This window comes from Aethalodelphis obliquidens, unplaced genomic scaffold (genome assembly GCF_003676395.1).
Source record: "Aethalodelphis obliquidens isolate GAN/ISIS:26980383/991018 unplaced genomic scaffold, ASM367639v1 scaffold3, whole genome shotgun sequence".
Lineage (NCBI taxonomy): Eukaryota > Metazoa > Chordata > Mammalia > Artiodactyla > Delphinidae > Aethalodelphis > Aethalodelphis obliquidens.
In genome coordinates, this window is record NW_020837947.1 from 20,707,285 (window position 1) to 20,723,976 (window position 16,692).

A 16,692-nucleotide genomic window follows, 5' to 3' on the forward strand; every position below is an offset into this window, starting at 1 on the left:
AGAAATAAACAGAACATCTGTGAAGTAGGGGGATCAGACTACATGATCATTCGGGTCCCTTCTGGTTTTAGCAGCTTGTGAAACTGAAGTGTGTTGGGAGGAAAAATGGTAGGAGTATAGTGATCTTCTGTGGCAGCAGTAAACATCGAATTCCTTTCTAAGCTACGTCTTCTAAAAATTACGTGAGTTCAAAGCAGACACATACGTGCCCAAACTGAGTTACGTGAGTTCAAAGCAGACACATATGTGCCCAAACTGGCTCTCACCAGCATCTGTTCTGGGTATAAAACTTCAACGGAGTCTCTTCAAGAGCAGAATAAATGACGCTGATACTTGTTTTCGGGGCCAGAAAATAAAACTAAGAAAGAAATGAAAACATAGCCCTTTGGAATGATTCAGACTTCTTTGAAAGAAAAAAAAAGACTTAATTTTAGAAATGCTCACTAGATAGTGGGTGTTGTGTTAAACTATATTTTTAAAAAATTTTTAATTGTGATGAAATACATGCAACATAAGTTTACCATCTTACTCATTTTTAATTTGCTCAACTGCATTTTGTTTACCTACCTGGTAAACTGTCGACTCTCTTCATGAACTTCCATTTCTGTACTTTTAAATTCATTTAGTTCTTTCCTTATTGCCGCCTAAATAGGAAAAATACATAAACTGAATTGTTATTTAGATCACATATTTCCTCAGTATACATAGCATCAATGAAGCAGACATTCTTTGATGAAATGTCTTGGAGAAAGGCATTTCTAATTTCTACTAGGTAAAGGTATATTACAAATGAAATGTCAATACTACAGCCAAACAAAAACCAGGACAGATTTCCTTCAGGTGACATTGGCAAGGCAGAGATGAAGGAGGCCTTTGCCAAATTCACCGTGGGGCCTGATCTATGAGTCACCCACATGCCCCATCCTCGATAACCACAAGGATAGCACAGGTCATGAGACTTTTTGAGAAACAATATCATTTTCCTATGAAAGTTCTGCATGTCATACCACCCACAGCAACATGGCTTTGACGAGCTACCACAGAGCTACAGAGAAGGCAACTGCTGTTTATTCTTTTATATTGAAAGTTTAGACAATTAGAATTAAAAATTTCAGCACAACACTTCAAGCCACTCAAAGAAAATATCAAGTAGAATCCTATTACTATTACTATTTATTGAACACATAATCCATGTCATGTACATGATGGGGTTGGAAGAGATGCTATGTCCTTTCAGGTTGAAAAGCTGAGATACTCATCAAAATGTTAACATTAGTTACGTATTAACAATACTGGCTGGATCATGGATGGTTTTTCGGTTTCAACTATGTGCTTATCTTTATTTCCTAATTTTTCTAGGAAGAAGTTTTTCCTCATGTAAATGAAAAAATACTAATAAAAGCATCCCCATAACCTCTGAGAAATGGACTCTTCAGCTGAAACAGAATGACATTACAAACCACAGAGAATGGCTTTACAGAGAGATAAGAAAATCTACTTTGTGGTTGGAAAATGATGTATTTTAGAAAAGGGAAAAGACAGAAGAAAGCCTTGAGGCCTCTCTCTGGCTTTCTCCCATCACTAGCTATCACTCTGCAATATACAAGCTTTTCCCCAATGCTGCTTTCAATGTTATGTTTAAATCCTATAGTCGTAGATTGTTTGTCTCTCCAAATATATTCCTCAGCCCCTGTAGTTTCTATGAGGAACCTGAGGCTGGGGACTGTGGCAGTGGTTCCTGCTAATGGTTTTTTGGAAGAGGATGAATCAAGTAGAGAAATATTTCTGGGCCCACAAGTTCCCTGTGATAAGACAATATATCTTGTTTCACAAGTGAGATCAACAGTGAGGATACTTTGTTTCACTCACTGTAAAAACTGATACCCAGAACCAGTATCTGGCTGATACCCAGCTAAAATAGCAAAAACTCTCTATATTCATCACCAATAATATCTATCAAGAAGTCTTCCTTAATCAACCCAAGTGTCCACTGACAGATGAATGGATAAAGAAGATGTGGTGCGTATATACAATGGAATATTACTCAGCCATGAAAAAGAATGAAACCTTGCCATTTGCAACAACATGGATGGACCTAGAGGGTATTATGTTAAATAAACTAAGTCAGACAGAGAAAGACAAATACCATATGATTTCATTTATATGTGGAATCTAAAAAACAAAACAAATGAACAAACGTAACAAAACAGAAACAGACTTACAGATACAGAGAACAAACTGGTGGTCGCCGGGGTGGGAGGGGTGTAGCAGAGGGATGAGTAAAATAGGTGAGAGAGATTAAGAGGTATAAACTTCTAGTTACAAAATACATAAGTCATACGAATGTAATGTATAGCACAGGGGATACAGTCAGTAATACTGTAGTGACTTCGTATGGTGCTAGACAGGCCTTCTTACTTCAAGTCCCACGCTCTTTCCAATAAAATGAGCTTCAGGGCCTAAGTCATCCAGATAATTGTCTCAGATCTCCATGTTGTGTGTGCTAGCTTGTAATTAGAAATGATGAGTCAGTTATAGGCAATGAATGTGATGTGAAATTACAGGGGCTGGTTGTTTGAATATATATATCAGGAAGATGTGACTATAGGCAGTTAAAGAAATGCAATACTCATTTTAAAAATTCACTGAAGACCGCAGTTTTATTCCAAGAGTTATTTCCTCTTACTATTTATTTATTTTTATATTTATTTATTTGGCCGCACCGTGCAGCATGAGGGAACTTAGTTCCCTGACCAGGCATCGAACCTGCGCCCCCTGCAGTTGGAAGTGTGGAGTCTTAACCACTGGACCGCCAGGGAAGTCCCCTTCTTACTATTTAAAGAGAAGGTTTCCTGAGAGAGTTCGGAGAGGAAAAAAGTAATTAAATACCCTTTATGTTAGGGAAATACATGTACAATAATTTTAACTCTCTTCTATACAAACGAGACCAGAGTTTAAGTCTAATAACTCTTCACATAAGTGTAAATGGGACTGATATTTTTTTGAAAGATAATGGGATAGAAAGAGGTAGGCTGATGTAGTGGGACTGAAATCTGAATGGTGCTGAGTTGGGTCAACAATGGGGAGTCATTCGGCCAAGACTAGGTATTTCTGAGACTGAAACAAAACCAGTCCACAAGAGACAGTACTGGCACCAAATATGTAGTGTTGTTTGGTAGCATGAGAATTATAGAAAGGAAAATAGAAACAAAAATGACTGGAACTAAGTTTAAGATTGACTCGTGATGACTGGTGATGGAAGGTCTGCTTATCACTCCCAGTCAGCTCAGGGGTCAGCCTGGCCAGAAGCAAGAGGTGATTTGTTGAATATATGGACTTGCTGCCTTCGCAAATAACCTGAGCTATGAGGATTAACTTGAACTCCCATCGTTTCGATGTCTTTGCTTATTTCTTTGATAAAAATCTGATGTTTAACATGGAGGGAATTTCTTGACTACTCATCAAGCGCAACGCCATGGTTAGCTAAGTGTACTCTCTGCTGCCTGGGCAACCATGAATAAGCCAAAGAACATCTCTGTATGGAATTAAAATCTCAGTCTTCCCTAGGACCTATTTAGACAGTGCATTCCTGGGAGGGTGGTACGTTCTATTCATCTTTATGTCCCCAGTATCTAAGACAATATTTAATATATTAAAAGGGTTTTAATAAAAGACTACTGAGTAACTTGGACAAACCCATGTATCATCTGAAAAATTCCGGATTCTCTTTCATTGGATAAATTTAGACTAGACTGTAAACTGAGGCTTCAGTGAGTAATGAAAATGTCACCAATGGGGAACAAAGCTTAGATTATCAAGCCTGACCATGAAAGTAATACTGGTAAGAGCTATCATTTATTGATGAGCTGGAACTCTATAGATAATCTACTAAATTCTCAGGATAGATATAATTAGCTCTATTTTACTAGTGAGGAAACCCAAGTTAAATGACTTGGTCAAGGTCAAACATCTACCAAGTGGCCAATTAGGAATCAAACCCAGAAGCGCCCTGCTCCATAGCCTGCCCTCTCCTCTCTGCATGAAGCTTCCATGGTTTACCCCAGGGAGATGGCAACTGCTGTGGGCGCTTTGGTCTTCAAGCCAAGTTGATGGCCTTCTCTGGCTCTACTTGTCACCTTAGGGCTCATCTACTCCAGCACAGGTATCTATATAGGCCATATATATTTATAGAGGCCACAGATATCTTACTATACGTGTATCTGTTTCTAGTGTTCTACCCAAGCACAGATATTCTAAAATTAAAAATTTTATGTTAAAGGTGATTTAAGCTCAGTCAAGTTCACAATTAATAATGCATTTTCCCCACTACTTCTCTTTCCCATTTTGGGCAGTTTAACAAGACTACCAGGTCTATGAGATTCCCCAGAATACCCAGCATAGTGTTTTCATAGAATGGGCATTGATTGGTTATTGACTAATTGGCTACTGACCCCTTTTCTTTATATTTGAAGTTCAAAAAAATTTTTAAATGCAAAGTGGTATCTTAGTGGGGCTAAGAAAATAGTACTAAGAAAAGAGAGAGAAGGATGGTTCCTTTAGGCTGGCAGGAAGTTCAGTGTTTATTTTGAGAGCAGAGGTAGAAATATTTACTTTCAATAGTTTTTTTTTCTTTAAATGGGATATATAGTTCAAAAGTTAAAAAGTAAAATTCTTTTTTAATATAAAGGTAAATTATAGGCTTTTATATTGATTAACATTGAAAAAATATATCATCATAAATCTTATCATCATATATTATGAATATTTTAAAGTAAAAAACAACAGAAATCCAGAAATGCTTGTTACGATAATAATGATTAGCATGGGTTTTCATTCTAAAATAAAATATATACTAAGACCATTGATAGTTTTAGTATCTCTGGGCAATAACATTACATTATATAAATCTTTTAACATCTAGAGAAAACAGATTATTTTTTTCAGTGTTAGGTTGAAAACAGTATTTTTAGAAATTCTTATAAATACCACGCATGGGGCTTCCCTGGTGGCGCAGTGGTTGAGAGTCCGCCTGCCGATGCAGGGGACACGGGTTCGTGCCCCAGTCCGGGAAGATCCCACATGCCACAGAGCGGCTGGGCCCGTGAGCCATGGCCACTGAGCCTGCGCGTCCGGACCCTGTGCTCCGCAACGGGAGAGGCCACAACAGTGAGAGGCCCGTGTACGCAAAAAAAATAAAAATAAAAAATACCATGCATTGATGTGCACTGTAATTATTATTTCCTCTTCTTGTATTTTTGAATATTCTGATTTTTGCCAATAAACACAAGTCACTTGTGTATATACGAAGTACTATATGTTAAAAGCATTTTACATTGCTGCCTTTTTTCTATTTTCTATCTTTTAAAAGTATACAACATTTTTTTCTTTCTAAAAGAAATTATTCTTAGTTTTCTTCAAGGAGAAAAAACCTACAATACAAATCCGGTTCTAAAAATGCAGTCCTTTAGACCTTCAAAGGTCTCAGGGTTAATGGAAGAGACAATGCCAAAGGGAGAAAATGAGACTCAGATGTGAGTAGGGAGGGCCTCTGGCTGTGCTCTGGGGCTCAGGGTTCCATCTCCAGGGGAGATGTGAAAGTCATGTGCCTTCAAATTACTCGTGAAGAGACATTAATCCTGTAGAAGAAAACTCGACCAAGTACATCTCCCCTGCAGCCTAGAAGTCCAGCACAAAAATCTATTTTTGTTTCAACACAAAATTAAAAAGAAAAATCCTCTCTGTTATAGCTAGAGGTGGACAAACTTTACCTTCCACCAACAGACAAGAGTTAGGAAGGACTATTTCTAGAGTATGGAAAGTGTAGTTTCCATATGAGGGTGGTTGATCATTTAGACTCTCACTGCTTGTATACTTTGCACTTGCTCTGATTTTAATCATCTACCTGGCCACGCCCTACCTGCCTTTCTGAAATTCAACATTTGAGTAACGTGATAACTGGGAATGGTGGATACGGCAGACTGCATTTTCCAAAGATGGCAGCAATAATAACTCCAGCTCACACTTCTTCTGCAATATGACCTTGCCACCACTCCCCCACTGAAAGGCAGAGCTAATTCCCCTTCCCTTGAATCTGAGCTGACCTTATGACTTGCCGGGAACTAACAGAATGTGGTGGAAGCGAGGCTGGGTGCCTTCTAAGGCTGGGTCAGATAAGGCCACGCAATTTTCACCTGGTTCTCTCGGGGCACTTGCTCTGGGACAAGCCAGCCGCCACGTAAGAAGCCTGACAACTCTGAGGCCGCCATGCTGAAGAGGCCATATGTCTGTGCTTTGGTGGACAGGCCTGGCTGAGCCCAGCTGCTAATAAGCCCAGCCTCTGAGCCATCCTCACCAAGACGCCAGATACGTAAACAAGCCGCCTCGGACCCTCCGGAGCAGCCCATCTGTCAGCTGAACAACACTGAGTGACCTGAGTCACTCTTGCCTAAGCGCAAGAAATCACATTAAGTAGTTAATAGGCAATTACTGGTAACACATAAACTTGCTATTTCCTACAGGAAACCTGGTATTGACTGATGGTAAGCTTGTCCCACGACCTGAGTATCACAGCCTTCTTCATGCCCTCATGGCTGCCCTCGATCTGAGGGACTTCACCTGCCTGGGGGAAGCCTCCTTTTTTAGGGCACATTCCTCAGCCTGTGTTCTCCATCCCAACCTCAAGGGTTTCCTCCTTGCCTTTTCTGCATAATCCTTGACCTGCTGCGCCACTGATTATGCCCTACTCTAGCACTTACTGACTTTTTCTCCTATATAGGCAAACTTTCCCTTTCTTTTGGCTCCTTCCTCACGGCATAAAAGATTGCTCAGGTATTTCCCATAAATTAAAAAATCACTCCCTTCATATTCTTATTTTCCAATTCTACTCACTCAAGCTTTCAGCCTCCACAATCATTTTCCCTCAGGTGTCTACCTTATCATACCTCTTCTTCACAGCGAGACTCTTGAGGTTGTGTTTTATTCTCATGGTCCCCACCGCAGTCAGTCAGCTAAAATGCCTCCTTTCACTATGTTACTAACCACTTGTGAGCTGACACTCCCCTTTCTAGGCTGCCGGGCTACAGCTTCTCTTTCCCCACCTCACAGACATTTCTTTTCAGTATTTTTCCAATGTCTCTTCATGTTGGGTTTCTCGGGCTCTTTTCCCAGCCTCCTTCCCTTCTGTTTTCATTCTGCACATTCTTCCTTTGTAACCTTACTCCTTTCTAGCTTTCATTTCTTCTTATGAGCTAATACTGATTCTGTATCTCCAATATGAGCTTGACACATAGTAGGTGCTTTACAGAATGAAATCTCCTATTAGAGGGCATCAGCACAGAGTGTACCTAAATACCTAGTTCTAGCTTTAAGACTGGGTGTGGCATGAGACTACTCAATATGGAATTTTGCTTAGAGACAAAAATTAGAAACCACTATTTGGGAGATCAGGAAAATTGTAAAGTGAAGAATTTAAAAACAAACAAATGGTTGGCAAAATTCTTTATGTAACCATGGTACTCATAAAATAATTAGTCTTTCCTCATGATGGAACCCTCTGTATATTTCAGTTATCCTGAACTGCGAGCCATGATACAGATTAAGTATTGGTAAACCATGACCCATAGGCCAAATGTGGCCCATCATCTGGTTTATTTTATTTATTTAATTAATTTATTTATTTTCATTGGGGTATAGTTGTTTTACAATGTTGTGTTAGTTTCTACTGTGAAGTAGAGTTCCCTGTGCTATACAGCAGGTTCTCATTAGTTATCTATTTGATACATATTAGTATATATACTGTCAATCCCAATCTCCCAATTCATCCCACCACCACCCCCCCAACTGTTTTTATAAATATAGTTTTATTGGACCACATATACATCCATTCACTTACACATTGTCTATGGCTGCTTTCATGCTACAAAGGCAAAGCTGAGCAACTGCAACAAAGACTGGACGGCCCACAAAGCCTAAAATATTTACTTTCTGGCCATTTATAGAAGAAGTGTGCCAGCCTTGATTAGAGATCAATACCTTTTCCACTGTTAACGTATCCCTTTAAAAGAGTCACTTGTATAAGTTATATTTTCTACGAGTAAGGATAAATCATGGCTGTGGGAAACATGCCCCACCCCAATCCAGGTTTGAATGCAGGCAGGTTATATGGTAACAAAGAACAAGTTTTTTCTGAGACTTAACTGAAAGAAATATGTTGGTATTATTAAATGTATCACCTAAGTGTCTTGAATAATCAAAGGCAGAAAATTATTGGGGTATTTGGTAATACCCAGTCTCCTAAGATGACTAAGTAAGCAGTAAGTAGGTATCGGAGCTTTTAGAAAAACAATAAAATCATACATAAATAAAATCAGGGCTCAAGCCACTGAGGTCTTGCCTTGTCTGCAGGTGTTAACCTGGCCCAGGGCTTGTCTGCCCGGCGATCATAGTCAGGTGAATCGGTGACTTCCACATACTCATTAAACCGCAGGATCCTTCGAGCTTGCAGCTCTGCCACTGTGGGTCTCAGGCTGAGCTGCAGGAGGATAGGGATGAGTTCAGTAAACCATTTACAGCCTCATGGTGGCACGTTTTCTACAGAGTACTTCAAAGTTATGGTTACATAAGGTCACTTTCAGATATCAAAAAAAAAAAAAAAAAAAAGGCAGCAGCATCTTGGGAGTTTCTAATGAGAACTAGAAAGCAGTGTGCCCTAATTTTGCAACTATAAAAATCACCATTGTTAGATAGGTCACAGTCTTTAGCAACCATCTGCATTATGCTATTTCCCCCACCTTGCCTGGCATTGTGATAAAGGTGCCTGTCATCTCTGACACGGGGGACAGACACAATAGTAATCCAGATATAGTATGGCTGCTTTGAAGATTGAATTATCAAGACAAAAGCCCTACAACTTGTAGAAATGAGAATAAAAAATCTCTGTTCCTACTATATTAAACCTGTATATTCGGAAATGCACAAAGTTACAACAAAGGAATGATCCAGTGAAGGGTGTGCCTATGGCAGTCTTCCAGGAGAGTCTAAGGACACAGGTCCAGATCTGACATTTACCCTTGGCCAGAAAAGCCGATATGCAGCAATGAGGAGGGGGAACGCACTGGAAAACTGCACTTCAGTGAGGCCAGAACTGCTTAAACCCAGCTGCAACCTTAAGACACTTCTAATAACTCCGAGTCCCCCTGTGGTTTTTGTCAAATTCAAATTTATGGTTATATTTAATCTACCCTGCCCTGTGTGTATTTGTTTTCCTCTCATGGTCCTTTCTCAAGCCCAAGAACAGACAGAGATCGTCCTGAGAGACTAAAGAAACTTGGCCCCTGGTTGAACAGGCATCATCTACTGTCCGCTATTAAGTTTCAAGCTTTTGTGTCCTTTCTCAGTTGGGAGGTGTCACAGTATTGTCGGACACGTAGAGCCAGGCCTATGTTTTACCCATCGGGTCCATTTTCAGTATTTTTCTCTCCATACATACACTCTATATACAGCCAGACTATCCATGGTTTAAGTGGTCCTCTTTGGAGGCATTCCTTATTTGCATGGGTTCAATTTTTGGAAAAATTAAGCACTCCCACAAAACAAACAAACAAAAACTGATGTTTTTTGTGGTCAAAACGCTCCCCTTTCCTTGGTTTCCTCTTGAGTAAAACCAGAGGCTGAACTGTCAATGCTCTAAAACTCAAGGCATTCAAGGATTCTTAGGTCTGGGTCTACATCCTGAGCCTACTTGACCTGGGATAAGGCAACGGCGGCTCCTTCTATCCTCATAAAGCCCTGGTGGGTGATGGACAAAGGGAGGAAAAATCTAAGTGGTTCTGTTATACTCTCAGTTACTGTGCTATCTATACTGCTAGCTCCTTACTGCCACTCTAGGGCAGGTAGGATTAAGAAGGCAGAGAAACCCTTGCTTCTGGGGACTTCCCACAATGCAAGTGACCAATGGTCACCGAGGTCAGAAGTTCTCCATCTAGTCTTGCCCTTCAGGGCTGTGCCAGTTACGGGGTAGCTATTAGTGCTATGGAATATTTTGCACCTATGGCAGGGAGCTCTGTGTGGTACAGGCTAGTGGGGGTAGGGTAGCTCTGTTGTCTCCCAGAAGGACCCAACTGGATTAAGAAAAGACTATATGTATGACAGAGGTGAGCTGGAGCAAGGAGGAGGGGTTACCGTTTATCTGTAGCTGGTAACTTAATGGCCATTGAATTGCTAGAAAAGCCATCTCAAGAAATTCAGTTTATAGTGTCTTTCTTAACTTGATTATTGTTTGATGTTTGGGATCTCTGAGGAAAAGAAGAGATGAATTAAGGCTATTTTTCCCTAAAAATCAAAACCAAAACCTCTCAAAATACAGTCTCCAACTTTTCCATGGGAATGGAGTGCTTCTTCTTTCTGCCTTGGAATGTTTTGGCTGTGAACTCCCCAGCCAGCCCAAATAAATGTGGGTCAGGTCACACACTTTGCTGCAGATGTCATATTTTACTCATCCTGCCTTATCCAGCTGTGAAAGTATATCTGAAGAATTACTGAGCAAGGTGTTTATAATGAAATATAAACTCTGATAGTGCTTAATTTTTCCAAAGATTATTATTATTTTAACACTTACTGAAAAAAGCGAGGGCCCTGGTATCAGATTTATATTTTCATAAATGGGTAGAAACAATGGTCTGAGTTTTGGAGGTAAGCCATTTGTCATTTGGGTAGCACTGCAGCAGGCAAGCTGGATGATCAAGTTCACTTAATAAATTACTCACCCAGCTCAGAATCTTTAGTAATAACAAAGTATTTATTCAGTGTTTCCCAAACTGCATGGAAACAGTGAGCATTTTTACAAACTACACATTGAAATGTTAATAATGGTTATCTCTGAATGGGAGACGTCTGCATGATTTTCTAGTCTTTTTTGTTCCTTTTGGCATTTGAAAAAATTTCACACAGATTATATGTTATTTTCATAATTGGCAAATGTAATTTAAAACTTTTGACTGTCGACTTTTCGAAATTAGCATATTATGCATTAATATAAACATAATTCATATTGCAAACATTACATTGATTTTAATGTCTGTGATTAGTCAGTAGACTAATAGGAATAATTATTCCTAAATATCAGATTTACATGTAAAGCACTGACTTGCATTTTAAAAATGAAGTATACTCAAAATACACACGATCGTTAACCATCACAGTTTCATCACCTTTCTGCTGAGTCTGCGTTTCAGTTCCATTTTTGCTTCTTGCTCTTCTTCTTCATTCTTTTCTGTTTATTAATTGGGGGGGGGGAAGGGGAGGAAAGGCATGAAGACTTAGTTACTATAAAAGATTACACAATCAGAAAAGTAGCTCAGGCCACAGTTATTTGACTTCCCGGATATTGATCAAACACTCCACCAACATCTTTAAAAAGTTATCGAAAGATTCTGCAGAAGGATCAATCATTAATTTACAGATAATATTATTGTTTTCCTTATAGGATTGGTTTATTTACTAATTGTAAAACTTTTTGCTTCCTGACTGCTTGTTCTATTCTGAAAAAACCACAAGAGTGCCCATACTCCAGTGAAAGCCTCTCACTGCTGATCATCTCATAGGCTTTTATAAGCACAATTTATCAGAATTCAGATAAAAACTTACTACTGGATCTGACCTTTGTGTGAAAATCTGAATCACATCAAAAAAACAAATTAGAACCACCTGATGCATGTCTGAGTTGCTGATTTCCATTCAAATCCAAGCAAAATACATTTGTCTGCTTTGGTTTCCATAGAAGCAGAATGTAATCATTTCTTTGGACTTTGCTTTCAAACCAGAATGTTCTGAATGGGGTTATGGTGTACGGTTGATGGAGATGATTTATTTTCTTGTGATGCTAACTTTCCAAAGTCTTCTCTTTCTCTAGTGCTTCACCAAGTAGTACAATTTAAAGGCCAACTCAAATGAACGCTGTCCAACAGATGGAATTAAGAAAAAACTGTCCAGAATTTTAAAAGAAATAAACACTGCTCAGGATTTTAATGGTTGCTATTTGATGAACTTCTCTCTGTTGGTTCCTGTAGCTCATACTTTGTTTGATAAGTGAGCATAGATTCTTGGATACCAATGCTTACGAAAGAATGTCTTTTAGAAAGTGCTGTTATGAATTCTACTGAAGGAAAATCACACGGTATAAAGGCTCAACCAAAAGGCTGAAAAAGAAAAGTCTCCTCTGTAACAGACAGATTTACTTCTAAAATTCAAACAGACTTCTTAGCACTAACATTGTTTTACTGTGAATACAGTATCAGTATTCAATATTTGCAACATCTGTATTTGCTAGCTGAACATGCTAAATTCTCTATTAATTTTCCTTATCTGGACAGGGAAAAGTCTTGACGTTCTTCTGAAATACTAATTTTAGTTTATAAGAAAGAGGATGATCAGTCTGGTTATTTAGACAACGAATGAACATAAACTGAAATTACCCTGCAAGACAAGAAACAACTAGATAGTATGCTTTCATTAAGCGCCTGTGAGTGTCAAACAAAATCTGATTATAATTCAGATTTCTTCCTATGAAAATACTGTAGGTTCTTCTAATTGCTTCACAAAATATATTGCAATATATCCTTTGATATCCTTAAAACACATCCTTAGGGTCAAATCATTACTTTACTATTATTATTTTTTAAAGGAAGTGGGGAGACTCAGAATGCAGGCAGACATCTGCTGCTCTCTCTTTTTTTTAAAAATTAATTAATTAATTAATTTAATTTATTTGGCTGCACTGGGTCTTCGTTGCTGTGTGCAGGCTTTCTCTAGTTGCGGTGAGCGGGGGCTACTCTTGGTTGCAATGTGCAGGCTTCTCATTGCGGTGGCTTCTCTTGTTGCAGAGCATGGGCTCTAGGCATGTGGGCTTCAGTAGTTGTGGCACGCAGGCTCAGTAGTTGTGGCTCGTGGGCTCAGTAGTTGTGGCTCGCAGGCTCTAGAGCGCAGGCTCAGTAGTTGTGGCGCACAGGCTTAGCTGCTCCAAGGCATGCGGAATCTTCCCGGACCAGGGCTTGAACCCGTGTCCCCTTCATTGGCAGGCAGATGCTTAACCACTGCGCCACCAGGGAAGTCCCAAATAATTACTTTATATGAGTTGGATAAGGCATGTGGATTGTAAATTATATATAATAGACAAATACCGAGCTTGTGGTTCATGTGATTCAAACTAGGGCTTTACAGGGTCAGGCCTTTGATGATATTAATAAAAAGAAAAATATAATTGTTACAACATTTCAGTTATTCTTTCTATATAATGATTATGCTACATTTTCAAAGGTACTTTCCAAAGGCAAAATACTGGATATCTAGTATGACTCAAAGCTAACAAATGCTCCAATTTTCAAGATATACACAAAACGTAATTTCCTGGAAGAGAATATTAGATAATTTTGCTTTATGAAGCATACTGCACATCTAGGTGTCAGCCAGTGATATTTAAAAAAAGAAGGGCCAACTGTAAATAAACAGGATTTTACCAATTGGGAATTCTTCTCTAACATCAGGAACTGACTTCCTTAGATTTCCCATATTTGAAATTATGCCTCTAAAGAAGTTAGAGGAAGAGGGTGAGAGGTGGAGGAAGGCCAACGTGACTGTTCCTAGGAATCTTACTAAATAGTCATTGTTAAATCTTCTACTAAGAGTCAAGGTTAAACCTTAAACTTGGTTTTAAAAAATTCACCAAGGGAATTCCCTGGTGGTCCAGTGGTTAGGACTCCGTGCTTTCACTGCTGAGGGCCTGGGTTTGATTCCTGGTTGGGGAACTAAGATCCCACAAGCCGTGCAGTACGAACAAAACAAAACAAAACAAAAATTCACCGAGTTTTTGGAACTTAAAAAAAAATTATTAGAGGGCTAATTGTAAAGTAGGATGAAAGCACGTCTGGTCACTTTAAACAGACTGGAGGGATACTCATGAAGGAAGTGACTGGCTCGCTGACAAATCTCGCCCTCAGTAACTCATCAGAGCAGAGAGGGGCGGGTATCAGAACAGCCACGGAAAGCGTTTGCCATAAGCATACAAACGATACACGTAGTTTAACAGCAGTGGGTGCTACAAGAAACCTGCCTGCCAAGTGCTGCCCAGAGCCTTTCATGGATGATGCGAAAAGGAGAAGAAAAGCACCAAAGTACCAACAACTGGAGTAAGATATTCTTCAGTCACCAACTCAGATAAGATGGATTAAAAATAGCCATTTTTTTGTGGGATTATTTCACTTTTTGCTGTTTTACATGTTTCCACATGGGTGTTGGTAAGAAATGAAAATATATTTATAAACCTACTTTGAAATACATCCAAAAAATAAGATGTCTCCATGGATGGACAGATATGTGATAAAGTAAGATGTTAATGGCAGAATAAAGATAGTAGATATATGGGTATTACTGTAAAATTATTTCAGCTTTTCTGTATGCTTTAAAAATTACATAACAAAACACTGGGGAAAAATACATGCAGAACTCAATGGCTTAATACATGTTTTCTCTATGACGATTTAGCTGGAATTATGGCCCTAGCTAAACAGTATTAGAGGACCTGAATATTTTATCCCTACCTTGTAGAAGATGTTCCACGAACATCTCTTTTCCTGATATGCAAAAGTTGATCCTGCAAACACCAAAACTTGCTTTCTATTTTAACAATATTAAGAAACTAGTTCCAAAATCTAACTTAATATATATGTTTTTTTAAAAACCCTAGATGCACTAAAATAGGAAAGAGATCAAATTAGGTGTGGTACTGGGAAAGATACTAAGAAATGAAATTTGTCCTGTGGTCTCCAATTACTGCTATCAGCGTTGACTGCCATTTGATTTATGTTTATTAAACTAGTGACAGGCTTGGATTTGAGCACTGCTGAATGTTTTATGCTGTGAATTAGTTTCCTAATCTGTCAAGAAAAGATGACCTCGTTAAATAAGTGTCCTTAAAAATCACACCACATCACACACAGACTTTTCTTCAAATAGACAATCATATTGCTTTTGAACAAAAGATGGAGACAAAACAAACAAGAGTAATCTATGTGGAAGAACACAGAAACAAGAGGAACTGAATAAAGTGTTGTCAGCTCTGGCCATCCAGTTCCCTGGGGCTGCTCAGCAGAATGTTTTGGGTGTCCTCCACCAGTTCTCTTTTCTGCTTCCCTTGGCCATACATTATGTCAGGAGATCACAAGCCAGTTATCAGCTTCTCCAGACTGGAAACGTGTCTTTTGTTTCCAGCATAAGCACATTTAGACAAACTAAGAAGGAAGTAAAAAAAGGCTGGAGTCAAATCTGAAGTTGACTTTGGCGTTTCACCCTTTCCCCAACCTCCAGGAAAATGGAGTATATAAAGCCAACACAGCACTTAAGATCAATGTGCGATACATTTCTAATCTATGAAACAGTTCCTCAAATAACCAAACAGCAATGTGGTTTGGCTCTGTGTGTCTCCCAGGAGCAGGAAAGAATTACCCAGAATTCGCTCTTTCTTTTTTTTCTAGGTATTGCATCAGGCAGCCAATAAGATACACTCTCTGTGTTTTCGGAGCTTATGGACTGCATTTGAGCTTATCTACAATTTAATTCATAAATATTTTCCAGGAACCTATTATTAAAAACCATGAGCCTTTTTGGTTTGGTTTTGTTGTCAAAATGAGATGTTGCTTTCATTCTTCCTCAGAAAGCTAAACACAGTTTTTGTTTATTTTTCTTATCTAGCCATGACTTTTTCCATCTCCAAACAGGCTCTTCCACACACTGATGGTCACTTAAGTCCTTCTTCTTTGGGTTCCATGCCAGTTATGCTCAAAAAAGGCCAGAAAAAAACCTTGCAAGGAAAGAACCCCATAGACTGGCAGTTCATCCCACTGTTCAGTCTTCATTGTCTGGTTGTCTCAGTAATAGCAACTGTAGTATAAATATGCTGTTAAAATCTTTCTTTCCTTCAGGAAAGAAAACAACTCATCTGGAGAATGGGGATCACCCCCTGACTCTTTTAGAGTCAGGCCAACTTGACTCTAAAAGCCTGGTTGAAAAAGATTTCCCGCACGCCAGTACTCTCTGGAGTACTCTCTGGAGTTTTGCCCATCCTTGCTGTTTGATATTTCATACAATAAAAAGCTCTTTTGAAACTGGGTTAATAATATAGAAAACTACAGCTAGGCTCAATTTAAAAATATCCATTATTTAACTCACTGTGGTTAGTAACCACATCGATCCACTACAGCACAACAAACCACTTCTATTCATTTTATAGCTTCAACATATGAACTCCAATAACGTAAATACGACTGGACCAATGAGTAAAATGTAAAGTCCAAGAAAATAGAGGGGGAAAGAGAATGGGAAAATGAAGTAGGAAAATGAATGGAGAACTCCTTAAGTGCTGAAAAATTATAAATAACTCAAGAGGGAAACAGTTATCATAACAAAGGAAAATGAAATGGATTGAAAAATTCCTTTTCCCATAATTCTGTTTTAAATGGAGTCATTTGTTAAACCTGGCAACACATTATTATTAATAATAATATAGGAATGTTTGATTTATTTCCTTGTGGATTTTTTGGTCTTTTCTTTGACATTTAGTTGCAAGCAGACTAGAGCATTTTCTTCTATTTAATATTTGGGTGAAAGAATACATGGAATAAATTTCATCTTTCTTAAAAACAA

The 16,692-nt window shown here is 38.7% G+C and overlaps 1 protein-coding gene across 4 annotated transcripts in view; it reads right to left on the reverse strand.

The window, feature by feature from the left end:
• Window positions 1–16,692, reverse strand: part of PHACTR2 (phosphatase and actin regulator 2) — a 260,011-nt gene that overhangs the window by 14,222 nt on the left and 229,097 nt on the right. For all 4 annotated transcript variants that reach the window (XM_027084669.1, XM_027084689.1, XM_027084679.1 and 1 more), the window contains 3 exons: window positions 11,208–11,269; window positions 8,393–8,530; window positions 568–644 (listed from right to left, as the gene is read on the reverse strand). In XM_027084669.1, the coding sequence (XP_026940470.1) occupies window positions 568–644; window positions 8,393–8,530; window positions 11,208–11,269 (277 nt within the window). The remainder of the gene's footprint in view (window positions 1–567; window positions 645–8,392; window positions 8,531–11,207; window positions 11,270–16,692) is intronic.